Source organism: Sphaeramia orbicularis, chromosome 2, assembly GCF_902148855.1.
Source record: "Sphaeramia orbicularis chromosome 2, fSphaOr1.1, whole genome shotgun sequence".
Classification (NCBI taxonomy): domain Eukaryota; kingdom Metazoa; phylum Chordata; class Actinopteri; order Kurtiformes; family Apogonidae; genus Sphaeramia; species Sphaeramia orbicularis.
In genome coordinates this window covers 11,743,183-11,758,026 of record NC_043958.1, presented here as the reverse complement: position 1 = coordinate 11,758,026, position 14,844 = coordinate 11,743,183, and the positions used below count along the sequence as shown (strand labels likewise).

At 37.2% G+C, this 14,844-nt stretch overlaps 1 protein-coding gene across 3 annotated transcripts; it reads left to right on the top strand.

The window, feature by feature from the left end:
- Positions 1-908: 908 nt before the first annotated feature.
- rcbtb1 (regulator of chromosome condensation (RCC1) and BTB (POZ) domain containing protein 1) lies at positions 909-14,689 on the top strand. 3 transcript variants are annotated; one of them, XM_030151498.1, is made up of 13 exons: positions 909-975; positions 1,072-1,101; positions 2,554-2,866; positions 4,283-4,433; positions 5,057-5,223; positions 7,044-7,202; positions 8,165-8,272; positions 8,399-8,541; positions 9,932-9,995; positions 10,075-10,328; positions 10,440-10,591; positions 12,131-12,261; positions 13,177-14,689. In XM_030151498.1, the coding sequence occupies exons 2-13, from the start codon at positions 1,085-1,087 to the stop codon at positions 13,315-13,317; spliced, it is 1,800 nt and encodes a 599-aa protein (XP_030007358.1). In that variant the 5' UTR covers positions 909-975; positions 1,072-1,084; the 3' UTR covers positions 13,318-14,689. The 3 variants fall into 3 exon arrangements, with proteins under 3 accessions (XP_030007358.1, XP_030007349.1, XP_030007365.1); XM_030151489.1 differs by having other exon boundaries at positions 9,929-9,995; XM_030151505.1 differs by lacking the exon at positions 1,072-1,101 and having other exon boundaries at positions 911-975; positions 9,929-9,995.
- The last annotated feature ends 155 nt before the right edge of the window (positions 14,690-14,844 follow it).

The following is a 14,844-nucleotide window of genomic DNA, read 5'->3' as shown; positions in this document are numbered from 1 at the left end:
CGAAAGCATCTACTGATCTAAAATGTGTAATAACTTCTGATCCACTAATCCTTTCAGTACATGTAAATAATTGGTGTGAAATGCAGTTTGTCATCCTTTCAGAAAACAAGGGTGGTTTAATAATTTTTTCCGTGACTGTATGCTGAAGATATTATAATGCAGCATATTGTTTTGTGCATGTAGGTTTGCGAATTTATCCAGTATTGAGGGTCGCAGGCATGGTATAATACAATCAGGATGTGTTGCCAGTTCATCACAAGGCTCACTAGTATTAATTATTTTTCTTGAACACTTCGGTGCTTTGATTTATGAAATAATGTTTCTGAAACAATTAACAGTTGTTGGTGCATTTAGTGACTGCCAACCTGAATGCACGGTCTCTGGTTTAGACACAGATTTTAATTTTACATCACACTTAATGCTAAATTTTCCATGCTGCCTTGCTCATGACATCACATGTGTTTTTCCTTGATATTTTTGGTTTTTTTGACTATGGGCTTTGACCACACTTGTCATTAACTTTGGAAACACTTTTGTTGATAAGTAGCCAGGATAGGCTCCGGCAACCCTGTGACCCTCTTGAAGAATAAGCACTTCAAAAAATGGATGGATGGATGTTTGGAATCCATGGTTCACACATTTTGATACCTGTAAGTGTGTCTGTTTTGTGCATGTGTGAGAAAACTTAATTGTAAATTATCCTGCACTGAACATAGAACAAAAGTCACATTATTTATTCATTTATTAATTTTCCAGTGCTTGGTCTTCTTCGGTGAAATGATCATTTATTTGGACTGTAAAATATTTTTTACAGCAGTTGGCAGACTTGCAAGATTAACCTGTCTAAATATGTTGTACCTATAGGTGGACAGATGGCAGCAGTGAGCACATATGCAGCCTGTCGCCTACAATTTAAAAACCAACGAAGAAGAGTGTTCAGCTTTGTTGACAACACCGGGAAAACACTTCATTCGGGTAATTTTGCATTAGCTTCTGTGATAAAGACATATGTGTGTGACGGTTCGTGATATTGTAATTAAATGTTGTCACTTTGTGTTTGTCTTTTCTCAGTTGACTCGGTGTCATGGATCGATGCTTTAGGTAGGAAGAGTTACATGGTAAAGGGAAGCTTCAGTAAGCTAGCTGCTGTTTACCTGTGCGCCTCAGCTGCAGTCAGGACCTCCCGATAACGGAACATCTCAATCCACATGTTTTTACTTCACGTTGATACTTAACTCAACGATAAGCAGTCTATAGTTGTCTCTATTGTCTTAGTCGTCTTGAAATGTGTCGGTGTTTTAACAGTTGAAACTTTACGATATTCACCAAGTAGCATTCTAGCTAAATTGAAGTAGAGATTCTTTCCTCGTCTGTGATTGGCTTGTGTCACTTCCTCATTTGCTCATCTTCTCCTGGACCCACTTCTTCGAAAACCTTACAGTGTTACCACAGACCCTCTTCCTGACTCTTTTTAGTTCGTCTTGTCGGTTGAAGTTAGAGTAATGAGACATGATTTGATTTGATCAATGTTTTGCTGTTTCCTTTCACTAAAGTAGTGTTTGTGTATTCTTGTTGTTTATATGAAGTCTCAAAAATCTTATGTTTTGATGGATTACTCAGACACTTCATTTAGTGGACTGAAGTTTAAATGTAGAAGAGGCTTTCTTGTTTCTTGATACAATACCTATACCAGGGGTCAGCAACCCTGGTCCTAGAGAGCCACTATCCTGCATGTTTTAGATGTTTCCCTCTTCCAACACACCTGATTCAAATGATAAGCCTATCATCAAGCTCTGCAGAGGCCCGGTAACAACCATCACCTATAAAACCTATACTGATGGGGTTATAGTTTTAGATGTAGATAGTTTTGTATGGAATGCCCCTTTTTTTTATTAAAGATGCTCAGCTCTTATCCATAGTTATTTGTATTGTTGTGTATATGCAATGTACTTATCATTTACATATGTATGACTAATTCTTGCATATATTGTATTTCTTTTCTTCCTTTGTAACATTGTGTAATTTACCAGTAATCCTCTCATTACTTAATGGCTACTGCATTCACTGCTGATGCTCTTGCTAAATTCATTCAGTGTTTATTTGCACCTGTAGTGCATGCTTGCCTGTCTTCCCTGTGCAACAACACAGTTGTACTTGTAGAAAATCAGGTTTTATTCTTAAAGTTTCTGAGTCATTGCTGATTAACCCATTTACAGTGTGCAGAGTGTGGGGTGTGTGAAGGCTCAAAGGCCAAGCATATGCTATATCAAACAATCATTACATCATTTGTGCTTTGACCTGCTCCGACTGCTTTGCACTGCTTTCCAGCCTTTCATTCTTTATAGCAAAGATTTTCTCAAAAATTAAGAAAGCTGGATTTCTTTAAGTTTACTTCTAGCTCTAACACAGGGCTGTCTAAATCTGAGCCTTTTGGATCATTTTACCCAATTTTTTTTTTTTTTTTTTTTTTGGTTCAGTTTTTTCTTCAATTAAAAATCAACTGAGAAAGTATTTCATCCATTTATTTACTGTGTCTTCTCATCTTACCTGTAGTGTCGGCAGGGACGGTTCTGATCCTCCCTCCCCACCTCCTCCAACATCACCTCCCCCTCACGTACCCCCTTCTCCTCATCACCCCCCTCCTGCTCCTCCCTCCTCACCCCCTTCAGCCCCCACTCATACTCCTCCTCCACCACCTCCTCCTCCTTCCCGACAAGCCAGGCTGAGTTACGCCAGAGCCATGGTGGACGTCAGTAAGTGGCCACTGTTCTCCTTGTTGAGCTCTGAGGAGTTAGCCAAGATCCGACAGGCCTGTGTGTTTGGAATGTCTGCAAACGAAGCTATTTACATCACACACAGCAATGAGGTGAGTTAGAGGTGACATCATCTGTTTAGATCTCAGTTTTGGTGTCTTTAAAGGATATTACTGACATTATGACCAAAAATCTGACTCTTTGTAAAAATTTGTGAGCTCTTCAGAGTATGATGTTTCAGAGATATTTGCAATATAACCATTTGAAAACCTTAATCAATAAATACTTGGCGGCTTGCCTTGGTCCCCCAGCTTTTGTCTGTTTGTGTGCACTATGTGTTGTTGTTTGTTTTTCTTTTTGTACGTCTTGGTTCAGTTTATGGTATTATGTTATCTGTAAATGTTGTTTTGTTTTTTTACCTGCCAATGGGACTCGAGATGGAAATTAGCACATGGCTATAATCTCTCATATTTACATGAAAATGTTCATTAATACAAACTGTCCCATTTTAAAAATAAATAAGTCAATAAATCATTGTTCATAGGCATAGGGATATCTATGTACTGAAGAAATTGAATTTGGTTTTGCAGATATATTCCTGAGACCCAGCAATGCATTTTTGTCCTCTGTAGTGAACAAGAGTTTCACAGCTTTACACAAAAACACTGTCCACCACAAAGGACATTCCATAAAAAACAGTATATATTGGTATATCTGAAAAAAACTGGTGCATCATGCTATTTCCAATCAAGGCAACTATTTAATGTAATGAGCCAAAACTTTAACTGACACGAATCCATGACAAAAAGCAACACAAACGGTTAGAAACATCTGACGTGTGGAATGAAACCTGGTATACAACATCAGAAAATTAATGCAGTAAATCTCATATTGTTTGAACAAATGGGTTCACGACATGTTAAGTTCAAACAGAGGTCACAATAAATATGACCACTGTGGTTTATCGAAGCTGTTTTTCCCTGAAACTGTTGTTTTTCCTGCTGTACATATTTATTTCCATCATACATATACATATAAATATATACATCACATATTTCCAGATTGGATCTTAATACAGAGACTGAGAAATGCATATGTGTGGTCATTAGAACTTTACTAAAAAATACACTTAATGTTGGCCCAGGACTCTTTTTCAGTACTGTATAATAATACTACACAGCAAAAATATTTGGTTGCAAGAGTCAAAACTAGTGGGAAGACTAATTAATCCAAATTGATTTTTAAAAAGTGATGATTATTAATTCATTTTCAACTGTTTACATGAAATCCATGATGGAAAACAGGCATCTGGTGAGGCTTAGAATACACATACTAATGATGAAATGTTGCTAAAATTATCAAACATGAAAAACTCCCAGAAGGAGGGTTTTTGGGATTTTTCAAGGTGATGTGAGCCTTCTAGAAGTTATAGTTACAGTCCTATTTCCCACTCCCATTCAGTGTTCTCATCTGTAATTATTTTTGTGTGAAGTAAACTATCATTGTGTTAATATGTGTATTTTTTCCAGGTGTTTGCGTTTGGGTCGAACTGCAGTAGCTGCCTCGGTACAGGAGACAGTCAAAGCACTATTGTACCAAAAGAACTGGACTTACTGAGAGGGAAGAAGGTAGTGGGTCTGAGCTATGGTTGTGGACCCCATGTCCTGTTGGTTACTGCTGGTGGGTTATGAGGACTGTTACTGATTGATTGATATCTTTATTTCCATCATGTAAATGACAATTTAAAAACAGAAATGCAAATAAATGATAATCAAAAGAGAATGAGAACAAAACAAAACGGTAACTTAAAGCTGCAACCTCTTAACCCTCAAAATTTACGAGCAAAAAGGAGTAGGAAGAAGTATAAACTTATCTAATCCTACCCCTTCAAACCTTTCCGTACTTACTGAAAACAACACTGTCCCAAATTTATCAGCAATTTTGAAACGATTTAGTCACTCATCCATATTACAACACATTCACCAACACATTACAAAATTGATATCCAAAAAATAAATAAACACCTTGTGGCGTTTATTTATCAATGGACCTCTGGAAAATCATTTCTTTATGCTTCGTTTTAAACACAGTCATACTGGAAATTTGTTTTAGTTCTGCACTCAGTCTGTTCCACAGTTTAACTCCCCTAACAGTGACACAGAAGCTTTTCAACTAGATCAGCTACAGTAACAGAGTCAGTCGATTAGAGGTTCTGTCATACATGAGCTCTTCTATTACAGCTGGGGTGGGCTGTGTGTATGTACGCTGACTTTCTTTACGCTGTCATTTTTGCATTTTTGCAGATGGACAGCTTTTTGCTTGGGGACATAACGGTTACGGTCAGCTGGGGAATGGGACGACCAACCAGGGCATGTCTCCGGTGCTGTTGAGTGGTAATCTGCTGAGCAAAAAAGTGCAAGAAGTGGCCTGTGGTTCGCATCACTCCATGGCCCTGACTCAGGATGGAGAGGTGACAGTCTGAACAGTTTTCTTCCAAATTGAACTCAATACAATAGGATATGTAAGAATTTATTAATAGCAATGAAGTTTCTGATATTTACCTCAACTCACTCTTTTAGTTCAATCAGCCAAACTAATTCATTTTTATGTGAAATTCTAGTGTTTTGTTTTTTTTTTTTTTAGGTTTATCTTATTTATCAAATTTTCACAGGCTCAAAAGTTGACAGATGCCAAACTAGATCCTCCTTAATCTCCAAATATGTCAGAGTGACAGTTAAAATCGCTGGTAAATAGAAGTACAAAGATTAAAACATACAACAAGTGGCGCCAGGCACAACAAACCCCGCCCCTCGCACATATGTCACCCATGAAAGTAAATGGGAAGATTTTTTAAAAAATCATAAAAAATTTCAACTTTGACCTACCTTTCCCAAAATGTAATGGCATCTATTCTAGGTCACCTGCAATCTATAAACCTAATTTGGTATGAATTCAACCAACGGTTTTGCTGTTTAAGTGTTAACAAACAAAAACAATGTCCCTTGCCTCCCCTTTGGAGGTTGGGGGTAATAAAACATGAAAAAACACTGAAATATATTTATATAATGGTATAAAAGGGACATACTTAATATTAGAATAAAACAAGAGGAGCATATCACTATCAAACCGTGTGTTTGTATGTGTTAGATTGACAGTGTAAATGCCTAACATGGTCACATCCACTTCAGAGTGTCGCACTAAGCAGCTTATTTCTGACCAGGGTATTAAATCTAATTAGAATACGTGTGTGTGTGTGTGTGTGTGTGTGTGTGTGTGTGTACAAAATACTTTCAGTTCAATGCAAACTATGTTAATGATCTGTTTAAAAGTAGACCTTTCTGCTGTCTTAGTGTTACAGTCATGTCCAGTCTAAGTCTCTTTTTCTTTTACTTTATTGATTATTTATACATACATTTAATATTGCAAAACGACCATATGACCTCATTTGATAATTACATTTTTGAGGCACTTTGTGATATTGGTTTATTAAAAGTGTAACTGCAAATCAACTTAACTTACTTTACACACACATAAAAAATAAAACAATGAATATAACAGGATATAAATGAAGTAAATATGTACATATACAGGAAAGACATGTAGTTTAGAATGATACAGGTTCATGATATAGATGAAATTAGATTAAACAGTGTCTATAAATGTCTTTAACATCTGACACATTGTTGGTTTTATAACAGGCTAACGTCCTCAGAATATAAAACCAGGGTGTTTCTTTTTGGTTTCTGTTTTGAAGTGACTTTTAGTATTGCAAAATAGAAAATGAAAATCCAACCATGTTTTAAAGTAAAAAATGTATCCTTTTGACCCTGACAACGAAAAACATGTTATATCCTATTTCACTTTTAATCTATTTTATAACAAAATGAAGAAAATCCAATGGTCAGAATCTACATGCACAAGAAAACATGGAGAAATATTTGTCAGACTTTGTCAAAAGCATTTATTATGTGATTAATTAAAATAGATATCGCTCAAAGTGACTGTATTCGCACTTCTTGCAGAGTTGAGAGTAGTGTGAGTAGCAGAACCCTCCCCAATATTTAACTTATTTTGATGTAAATTACTAGTGAAAGTGGGTGTTTGGTATGATAGTGAATTCAGCAGCATGTGTCCACGTCACTCTTTTCGAATCAGGATTTAAAAAGGCAGCATCAAACTACTTTTATGTAATTTGATGTTAAGATACAGAGCAGAATTTAATGAAAAAACTCCATGTGTCACTGTTAATTCTTCGATCTGGAGCCTCTCTTTTAATTCCTCCTCTTCTAGGTCTTTGCATGGGGTTATAATAACTGTGGGCAGATTGGTTCCGGCTCCACAGCCAACCAGCCGTATCCCAAGAAAGTGGGCAGCTTCCTGCTGGGAAAGACCACTGTGGGCATTGCCTGTGGGCAGTCCAGCTCCATGGCTTTGTTGAGTAATGGAGAGGTGAGACTAACACTTGACTTGACACATGACGGCTTTATTAGACATCTGTACCAACCACAACGGCACAGTTTTCTTCCAGTTGAAATACTTGTGTAAATACAGACTCTGTTAAAGGTAAAATGAACTTCATATCATAGTAATATGTCATGAAGAATATTAAACCTTTCTAACTTCAAATAGAATTATACGATTTTAAAAATGACATGCTGAAAAGAATTAACTTTAACTCTACTCAATAGAATTTTAAACCTGATCAAGTTTTTTTGTTTTCCTGTTGACATGTTCTGCTTGTTTTCCTTGTTTCGTCTTTTTCGTGGTCTTCAACACATTGAAGAAGAGCTCCATTTGCAATTGCTGCATTGAGATTAAAGCTGCGTATGACTTTTGTCACCAATTTTTCATCAAATCTGCCTAAGTATCACAAATCTGTAAATCTTCCCATGATTACTCACCTGAATCTCTTCCCTCACGGTGAACAATTTCGAAGTGCACTCCACCATAAACAATACATTTGGTTACAGACAGAGCCGGTAGGTCACTCAGGCATTTTCGGAAATTTGTTGCGACGTGCATTGTAGGAAGTGGAGCTCCACACAGCCACATTACGGCCCCAGTGGCGACGAACACGAAAACAACTTCATTGCCTCTTGCTACTGCAGCTGCGTGGAGCTCCGCAAAGTAAAACACATTTTACATTTATGTTACATTGTACACAACATGCATACATACAAACACAATTACAGATTCCAGATGACTTTATATCAGATTGTGGAGACAGGTTTGATTGTCCAATAACCATGATTTTAGATGTTTAGTGAATGAGCTGAGGGTGGGCTGGTCTCGGATAACGGTTGGTGATGTGTTCCAGGTTTAAGAGGCACGGTATGAAAACACAGCCTGTCCAAAGGCACTTCCTCCAGATGGAATTATACAGTGATGGTGGCTGTTTTGTTTTTATCCAGGTATACGGCTGGGGCTATAATGGGAACGGGCACCTGGGTATCGGAAACAATGCCAACCAGCTGACACCGTGCCGCGTCACTACCCTCCAAGGGCTGTGCATTCAACAGGTACTAATGCATAATGCTGGCCTTAGTTATGCGGCAGCTTTCATGAAAAAGAGTGTGTTCAGTGGCGGTGTTAGAAGAAGCTGCCCCTTCAGTGAAAAACCCTAATTGTCTTCCTCTACGTCCCAGATTGTGTCAGGCTGGGGCCACTGCCTGGCTCTAACAGATGAAGGGCTGCTGTACGCCTGGGGTTCAAACACCTTCGGTCAGCTGGGAACCGGCAACAAAAACCACCAGCTGAGCCCAGTGCACGTCATGATAGATAAAGAGAGGTGGGCGGAACAGGGAGAGGGTTGGCACAGTGAGTCACAAAGGCCACTGTGGCTTAGTTTCTGTTTATGTGCAGGATTACTAAAGGAAATGTATGTCTAACAAAAATGAAGGAGTGTGAATGTGACACAGAATTTGGAATTGCATTCTGAACAGAAGTAGTTGAGAAAGAGTCCTGTTTTTTTTTTTTTTTGTTTTTACTTAATTTTTATTTAGTTTAGACATTATACATACATGAACATATCTAATCAAACATCCCCATATGGCATATATGGAAAAAAAGAAAAATGGATATCTGCAGTAGATATTGATTACAATTAGTCATGAAACAAGAATGACAAAAAACATGTATATGACCACTTCTGAATTCTTACTGCATTAAAAGGTTAATCATGGGACTCCATCTCTTTGTAAATAGCTCTCCCTTAATTCTAAGTACATATGTAATTTGCTCCATCTGATAGATTTCCTTCACTTTCTCAGTCCAAATGTTATATGTGGGAGGTTCAGGTTTCAACCACTTGATAGTGATGCATTTAATGGCTGCCGTTAGTAAAATTTGCAACAGGTATTTTCAGTTATTTCCCTCTAAATTTTCTGGGATTACACCTAAAATAGCAAACTTTAATTCTTGAGAAAATGTTTGAAAGAGTCCTGTTTTAAATGAGCTGTTTGCTATCAAACACATAATCTGGTATTTTTGTGGGTTAATTAGATTTGCTAATCATTGCATTGTGGTTTTATTTACATTTTACGCAGCCTCCCAACTTTTTTGGAATTACAGTTGCATATGTTTAATAGAAAATTTGCTTGAAGGTTCAGAATAAAAGAATAAAAGTTATAAATATGAATAACTTGTATTTGTCAATTGCACAGTTCAAAATGTGATAATAAATAGGCTTTTCTATTGGGTTATTTCATATAAACTGGTCTTTGAATTTGCATAGAATGTACTATATATTTCAATACTTGAATATGAAATCCAGAAAATAATACAACTGATATTAGGATATGTGATTGTGGTCGTATTACACAACTTAAGTTTGATTTGTGGCAATTTTGAACAGGAAAAAAAAAACCTCACAAAAACATGACCTGTCATGAAGCTACCACCACATTTTCTGTGCACCACATGATTTGCCTCACATTCATTTGTAGTTGCAGGGTAAATAAAATACCAAGGTGTAACCCCTCCCTGTTAATCTTCCTGTTTCCTCTCCTGGTTTTCCTCTCTTTTAGTCCAGTTTCCGCTCCCTGATTTAAAAGAAATTCCTCTCCTGCCTCAGTAACACAGTCTGCCAGTGTGATGTCTGTCATAGATTTTCCAGCTGGGTTTAATTCCCTACCATGACAGCATGTTGCTCTGTGCTCATATCTCTACTTTCTTAGCAGGGTCGTAGAGGTTGCAGCGTGCCACTCGACACAAACATCAGCCGCCAAGACTCAAAGTGGGCAGGTATGTGCACAGTCAATCTGTGGTGTTCTTGTTTTCCACCCTGGTGTTGAACCGCATGATGAAGATCCTGTTTCTCCAGGTCTATATGTGGGGTCAGTGTCGGGGTCAGTCCATCCTCGTGCCGTACCTCACACACTTCGCTAACACAGACGACGTCTTCGCCTGCTTCGCGTCGCCCCCTGTCATGTGGAGGTTCATGTCCATGGAGCACGACGACTTCATGACCATCTCTGAGGCTCTGAGGAAGGAGTTTGACAGTCCTGAAACAGCTGATCTGAAGTTCAGCGTCGACGGAAAATGCATCCATGTCCACAAAGCAGTTCTGAAGATCAGGTGTGCATTCGACGGCAGACGAGACGGGACACTCAGTCGGCTTAAATACTACAGATTCATTCTCTGTTGCTAAATACTGTCATGCTCAAGAAGTATGTGTTGTTGGTGCAGGTGTGAACATTTCCGCTTGATGTTTCGGTCCCAGTGGACAGAAGATCAGCAGGACGTCATCGAGATCAGCCAGTTCTCTTACCCTGTCTACAGATCTTTCCTACAGTTTCTCTACACAGACACGGTGGACCTTCCACCTGAGGACGCCATCGGTAAGGAGACGTGACATAGACCGTGGTTGTTTTTTTACAATATTTATGTGTGACAGATTTACAATGGTATTTCATGCATAAAAGGTAACAAAATGTACAGGAAAAGTAGAGAATATACTGAAAAAGGGAAGGGAGGGAAAGGAGAAAAACATGACAAGACCAAATTTTTCTGTCCATTTCAATCCAATCCAACTTTATTTGTAAAGTGCTTCAGAACAGCCGCTGTGGACCAAGATTAAAAGACGTAGAACAACTGTACAAAAACACAGTGCTGTACAGAAGAATAAATAAAAACCAAAATAAAAGAATAAAATACAAGAATAGACTAAAAAGAACATAAAAAAGCTGTACAATTTAAAAACTAAAAAAAAACAAAACAAAACTATAAACCAGTACCAAATAAAACAATAGAATAAAAATAATATTTAACTAGAAGCACTCGGAGAGCGCAGACCTCCGCCAAGGCTGATCAGTGGACCCCCCCCGTGGGCCCCCCCACCCCCGATCACCACCAAAATTTAATCATTTCTTCCTTATCCCATTTCCAACAAACCCTGAAAATTTCATCCAAATCTGTCCATAACTTTTTGAGTTATGTTGCACACTAACGGACAGACAAACAAACGGACAAACAAACAAACAAACCCTGGCAAAAACATAACCTCCTTGGCGGAGGTAATAATAACATTTGCAGTATGGCTCAGCAATTAAACAATAACCATAATTACAGCAATATATTTTTTTCTACGAAAATTATTACATATATTTTTCTGGATTTGCTTTCATATACATTGTCAGCTTAAACACCTAAAATATGTTTACATGGTTTGTGGTTTTGCCTAATTTTACTGAAGTTCAACTCAATCATATATTTTAGTGTTCAACTAAAAGCAAATCGTTCTTAATATTTGTGTTTTAAATGTTTTTTCCTCTACAATTCTGAAATGTTTCATTGCTTGGAAAGAGTTTGTTAGGTTCTGAAAACAAGAATATTTTAAAATCACAAATATATTAATTTACATATTTGGCGTGTTGCATCATTTTCATCTTGTTGCATTGTATTTGTTTTGCATTGACTCATGCTGCTCTAATTTTCTTTATGTTAATGTAATGTTAAAATCAAAATAGAAAGAAAAATCAAGAATAGAATAGAAGAAAATGGACAAACTAAGCACGAAATCGAAATCACAAAATCAGATACTACAGGTACATTTTGTCTTGATGGTACTTGGTCAGTCTTTTAGGTTGTGTTCATCTTCTTCTCTCTTTTGTCATCTTCATGTTGAGCCTTAAAAGCCATTTTCATCATGTTTAATCATTTATGAATAGTTTAAACTACAAGTAACTGTCTGGCTTCTGCAGCTTTCACTCAATCAGACCTCAGTCAGAAATAATGATTTGATGTTTATAGTAGTAATTCTCAATATTAGCTGAACATTTTATTATGATATCTCTTCTGGCCATATTTTTCAGCCTTAATATGGAGTGTTTTGTATGTATTTATACAGTTTAATCTTTGTGTGTGTGTGTCGGCTGCAGGTCTTTTGGATCTGGCCACATCCTACTGTGAAAATGGCCTAAAGCGTCTGTGTCAGCAGATCATAAAGAGAGGCATCACTGTGGAAAACGCCTTTACCCTGCTCTCTGCTGCCATACGATATGATGCACAGGTACCAAACACACAGATGAACAAATGGTGGGTTGTGACCAAAAAGTGGGTTGTAGACAGGTTCTGAATGAGTCATGAAATATCTGATCTGATTGCTGTTGCTTTAATTATCACCCCACCCCACCCCACCCCGAAGGGGAGGCAAGGGGTATTGTTTTTGGTTCAGTTTGTTCATTTCTTTGTTTGTTAACACTCTAGCAGCAAAACTATTGGTTGAATTCATACCAAATTAGGTTTATAATTTGCCAGTGACCCTGAATAGATCTGATTACATTTTGGGAACAGTAGGTCAAAGTTCAATTTTTTTTATGAATTTTTAAAATCTTTTTTTTTCCCATTTACTTATAATGGGCGAAATTTTAAATATCTGTAGCAGTAAAACTATTGGTTGAATTCCTACCAAATCAGGTTTATAGATTGCCAATGACCCAAAATAGATGTGGTTACATTTTTGGGAAAAGTAGGTCAGAGTTCAAATTTTTTATGACTTTTTTAAATCATTTCTTTTCCCATTTGCTGGGTGAAATTTCAGATATCTATAAAAACATCAATTTAGTTTCAATTTACTTCAGACTTAGGACATATATAGAGGTAATTGATATGCTGACATCAGCACATGCATAGACATGATGACATCCGCTGGATCGATGCCAAAATAAACTACAATACGTGCGAGGGGCGGGGTTTGTTTGTGAGCTCATGTGGTATTTCCTCTAATCCAAAAACACTGCATCTAGAGGGAATAGTTAATAACCTATTTTTCTGTTTACATTCCCTTTACCTGATATGGTCTCAAGAACAGAAATAGATCCTAAATTGCTTGACAGTTTTGTACAATTAAAAATCTACATACTAATTATATGCTAAGAATATTTGTAGCTATATTTTAATCTTCTTCTTGGTTTTCATTTCCCAGGACCTCGAAGAGTTTTGTTTCCGGTTTTGTGTGAATCATCTCACTCTGGTGACTCAGACTGATGCCTTCTGGCAGGTGGATGGAGCCATGCTTAAGGACTTTATCACCAGAGCAAGCCACTGTGGAGCCTTCAAGAACTGAGTGGTACCTCTGACTTCAAAACATGTCTCTTAAAAAAACTCAAATGTGCTCTGATGGTTTCAGCCCTGGAAGTCACTGCTCTAAATGATATCCGCTCACATTCCTGCTGATCCACTGGGTCTTTCTGGATATCTGTGGATTTAATATTCGCACTTTGGCTATTTCCTGTGGAGTCACTCAACAAATGGTGCAAAGCCAAACGCAGTGCCGTTTTATTTTCATTGTATTTTTCACATACTTGAAATCTTTTTTGCTTGGCCAGTAATTAACCTTCGCTGACATTCTACTTTGACTTTCTGAAAAATGTATATAGAGACCAAAAACGTGAAAGGAAAAGGCATATAGATAAGAGAAGTGTTAATAGTGTTAAAATAAATAAAGTTTATTAATGTATATAAATGACAGGAACATTAATACCACTATACCCAGAGACATAGTGTTGCTCAGGCTTATTTAAAGGTTAATGAAGGTGTCCTGGTTATTAATAATTGAAGTTTTATGCATTTTGTCTGATCAGAAACTTTATTCTGTGCTCATTGTTTGACCTTTTGGACTTGAGTCTGAAATTGCTTTTGATTGCCGTATGAGTAGAACACTAAAATTATATGCAAAGCTGAAGAAGGCATGAAACAAAACACGATCTAAGAAGCAAGATGAGTCAGACATAACTTTGACACTAAGGATTAGAGTGGGGTTTTTTTCTCTCTGATTGTTTGCTAATGATGCAAAAGAAAAAACAGGGAGATGAGATAAAAATGTTGTTTAAGATTGTATCCGAAGCTTTAGTGGTCCCATAAGATTCCAAGTAAAAAACAAAATGGCTTATTATGTAAGAGAGGGTGCTTGTTCTGAGTAAAGTAGCAAATTAGTCTAAAAAGCTGGTCTTTTGTGGTAACAAATGTTCTGCACTGATGCTGTGTAAGACCACAAGATAAAGCAATACACGCACTTTAAAATGAGATATGCACATCTGCTTGGGTTTAAGATAATCGATACTTGGATGTAGATCGCAGCTTGTATTCCTGCCAGGTTTTCTGGCATTGTGAAGTATTTATGCAGATGCAGTAAATCTCAGAGGAGATAAAGGGAGGGGGTGATGGGGCAGGCAGCTGGTAGCGTCACTGGTCAGTTTCAGTTTCCTCTGTTAGGTTTCTATTTCTTGAAGCACTCAAATGACCAGTGATGGTGTTTTTGAATTGGTTTGAGTAACATTTCCATTTAATGTTAAGGCACATTATAACTTAGGCTGGGTATACAGCAGATTAAAGAATGAGGAGCAGGTTTACGGTTTTTTTCTTGTTTTATAAGGAAAATTAAAAGTGGCTAACTGAAAACATGTTTTGCAAAATGTAATAAAGTAAGATATATTTTTTATTGTGCTTTGTCAAACTTTTATTTACATGAGACAAGCTGATGCTGCTGATGCTTTAAATTTAGATTAAAGGAATCAGTAACTGACTTTAAAATTAAATTGGCTTTTAAAATTCATTTAAGTATTTTGCTGAAGCATAAGTATAATACACTATT